We start from the raw sequence: 3,257 nt of genomic DNA on the forward strand, positions 1-3,257 counted from the left end.
AGCCTGGCAGGCACGCAGCTGGGCCCAGCCACGCTGCCCGTCCCTCAGTGAGTGGCATCAGAGGGTAGCCCTGCCATGAGCACCCTCCGCAGCAGGGCAGGTGTGTCTGCCTCAGTTTCCCCTCTCAGAGGCCCCAGCAACGCCACAGACAGGCTCGACTCACCAGGCCCCCTGCGGGGCTGCTTTATTACCAGGCACTGCACAGAGGGTCCCACATACCCACCCTCTCTGTCCCCCCAAGAGCAGCCACTGCTCTCCCCAGTGCCTCAGGCCACAACACCTCCCATCTCTTACCTCAGTGCATCCAGATGCCCTGCCCTGCCCTGCCCTCATGCCGGCAGAGCCACCACAGCATGACCCTGCTCTGACCAACGGGGAGCCCCCAACTCTCACCCAGCAGACCCCTCTGCCGGGGAGCTTCCTCCCCCCAGCTCTCGTGGGCCCAAAGGGCTGCTCGGCCCTCGCCTGCCACCACCCCGACTGCTGTGCCTTCAGCTTCCCAAGGCCACATCTACCTGGGGCTCCCCTTGCCCTCAGCTCCCGCTCGCTGGAGCCCCCGTGCTGGCAGCTCTCTGGGCCTTTCTTCTCCTCCCTTTGCTTTGCCAGGCCCTGGACAACCCCAGCTGTGCTCCTTCCTCCTCACTGGCCAGGCAGGAGCCACCGTCCTGGCTCTGTCCTCGGTCCCTCCACTCAGCCGCCCTGGGACCAGGGGGTGAGAGGTGCACACGTCGGTATCCCTGCACTCCCCCCACATGGGCCTTGGGCCAAGCCTCTGCCTCTGTCCCCGCCCATGGGCACAGAGGGGGGCTGTCAGAGCGGGGCAGGTGCTGGGGCCCAGCCAGGGCTGCCGCTTCCCCTGCAGTGCAGGGAGCATGGCTGCCCTGGCTCTCCCAGCCTCCTCCTCCTTCCCCCAGATCCTCCCCAGCACTGTGTGGCCCAGCGACCCCTCCCTTCATCCCCCACAAGGGCACTATAGGGCATGGCCCATGTGCCCAGCAGGCCTCTGCGCAGGCAGCAGCAGGGGGAGGGGCACTGAGCCGGGCATGGCCCCAGGGGACCCACTGCGGCTGGGGGGGGTATGTGCACGAGCGTGTGCAAGGCTGTGCAAGAATGGGATATGAAGGGGTAAGTGCAGGAGGGTGGGGTGTGTGAGCATCTGTCACTGAGCCAGCGTGAACATGTACATGTGCGTGACTGTGCACACGTGAGAGCCTGGGCATGGATATATGAGAGAGAGCACGTGACTGAGTCGGTGTGAGCATGAGCTTGTACGAGTATGCACAAGTGTGTGAGCATGGGCACATGTGTGTGAGAGAGAGAGCACGTGACTGAGTCGGTGTGAGCGTGAGCTTGTACAAGTATGCACAAGTGTGTGAGCATGGGTACATGTGTGTGAGAGAGAGAGCAAGTGCCTGAGTTGGTGTGAGCATGAGCTTGTACGATTATGCACAGGTGTGTGAGCATGGGCGCATGTGTGTGAGACAGAGCACGTGACTGTCAGTATGAGAGTGAGCTTGTATGATTATGCACAGGTGTGTGAGCATGGGTGCATGTGTGTGACAGAAAGCACATGACTGAGTCAGTGTGAGCGTGAGCTTGTACAAGTGTGCACAAGTGTGTGAGCATGGGTGTATGTGTGTGAGAGAGCATGTGACTGCATCAGTGTGAGTGTGAGCTTGTACAAGTATGCACAAGTATGTGAGCATGGGTGTATGAGAGCGAGCATGTGACTCTGTCAGTGTGAGCGTGAGCTTGTACAAGTGTGCACAAGTGTGTGAGCATGGGTGTATGCGTGCGTGAGCACGTGACTGAGTCAGTGTGAGTATGAGCTTGTACAAGTATGCACAAGTATGTGAGCATGGGTGTGTGTGAGAGCGAGAGAGCATATGACTGAGCTGGCGTGAGCATGTGCACGTGGGAGTGTGGGGGTGTGTCTGTGGGGGGGTGTGAGTGTGCCCAGCCGTGCTCCAGGATGGGGCACGGGAGCCCTGGCCTACTGGCCACTGGGACGCCTCAGGAGGTGCAAAACCACCAGGGTCGGGGGGCAGCAAACCTGGGACTGATCACACACCCCCCACCCCACCCCACCCCACCCTGCTGGCTGGGCCATGGGAAAGGGCCCCAGCTGGGGACTGGAGGGGGGGAGGGGCCTGGTGCTGGGCCAGCTGGGGGCTGCAGGAGGGAGGTGGCAGTGCCCCCCCACTCAGCCTGTGCAGCTGTTGGCGCGTGACCGGACGCCCCCTCCCCGCCCCACAGAGCTCAGAGCCAGCCCTGGGAACAGCTGCTGCTGCTCTGTGGGTGAAAGGGCAGCGGCACACAGCCAGCAAGGGGCCCACGGCGGGGGCAGGGGCGGCCCCCGTGGGGCACAGGGGCGGCAACAAAAAAGATAACGGCCCCTGTCTGCCAGCCCCAGCCCCACCCGCACCCCAGGGAACGGGCACTGCCTGGGACTGCCCCGCCCCCCACCTGGGAACGGGCACTGCCTGGGTCTGCCCAGCCCCCCACCTGGGAACGGGCACTGCCTGGGTCTGCCCAGCCCCCCACCTGGGAACGGGCACTGCCTGGGACTGCCCCGCCCCCCACCTGGGAACGGGCACTGCCTGGGTCTGCCCAGCCCCCCACCTGGGAACGGGCACTGCCTGGGTCTGCCCGGCCCCCCACCTGGGAACGAGCACTGCCTGGGTCTGCCCGGCCCCCCGCCTGGGAACGGGCACTGCCTGGGTCTGCCCAGCCCCCCGCCTGGGAACGGGCACTGCCTGGGTCTGCCCGGCCCCCCACCTTGGAACGGGCACTGCCTGGGTCTGCCCAACCCCCCCACCTGGGAACGGGCACTGCCTGGGTCTGGCCAGCCCCCCGCCTGGGAACAGGCACTGCCTGGGTCTGCCCAACCCCCCACCTGGGAACAGGCACTGCCTGGGTCTGCCCAACCCCCCACCTGGGAACGGGCACTGCCTGGGTCTGCCCAACCCCCCACCTGGGAACGGGCACTGCCTGGGTCTGCCCAGCCCCCCGCCTGGGAACGGGCACTGCCTGGGTCTGGCCAGCCCCCCGCCTGGGAACAGGCACTACCTGGGTCTGCCCAACCCCCCACCTGGGAACAGGCACTGCCTGGGTCTGCCCAACCCCCCGCCTGGGAACGGGCACTGCCTGGGTCTGGCCAGCCCCCCACCTGGGAACAGGCACTGCCTGGGTCTGCCCAACCCCCCCGCCTGGGAACGGGCACTGCCTGGGTCTGCCCAACCCCCCGCCTGGGAACG

At 65.7% G+C, this 3,257-nt stretch overlaps 1 protein-coding gene across 2 annotated transcripts in view; it reads right to left on the reverse strand.

Annotated features, from left to right (window-relative positions):
- Positions 1 to 1,965, reverse strand: part of CPT1B (carnitine palmitoyltransferase 1B) — a 116,127-nt gene extending 114,162 nt beyond the window's left edge. The window contains exon 1 of one of the 2 annotated variants that reach the window (XM_074976744.1): positions 516 to 1,965. In XM_074976744.1, the coding sequence (XP_074832845.1) occupies positions 516 to 874 (359 nt within the window). In that variant the 5' untranslated portion in view covers positions 875 to 1,965. The remainder of the gene's footprint in view (positions 1 to 515) is intronic. The other variant, XM_074976737.1, reaches the window with a different exon arrangement.
- Between the last annotated feature and the right edge of the window lie 1,292 nt (positions 1,966 to 3,257).

This window comes from Carettochelys insculpta, chromosome 1 (genome assembly GCF_033958435.1).
Source record: "Carettochelys insculpta isolate YL-2023 chromosome 1, ASM3395843v1, whole genome shotgun sequence".
In the NCBI taxonomy this organism is placed as follows: Eukaryota; Metazoa; Chordata; order Testudines; family Carettochelyidae; genus Carettochelys; species Carettochelys insculpta.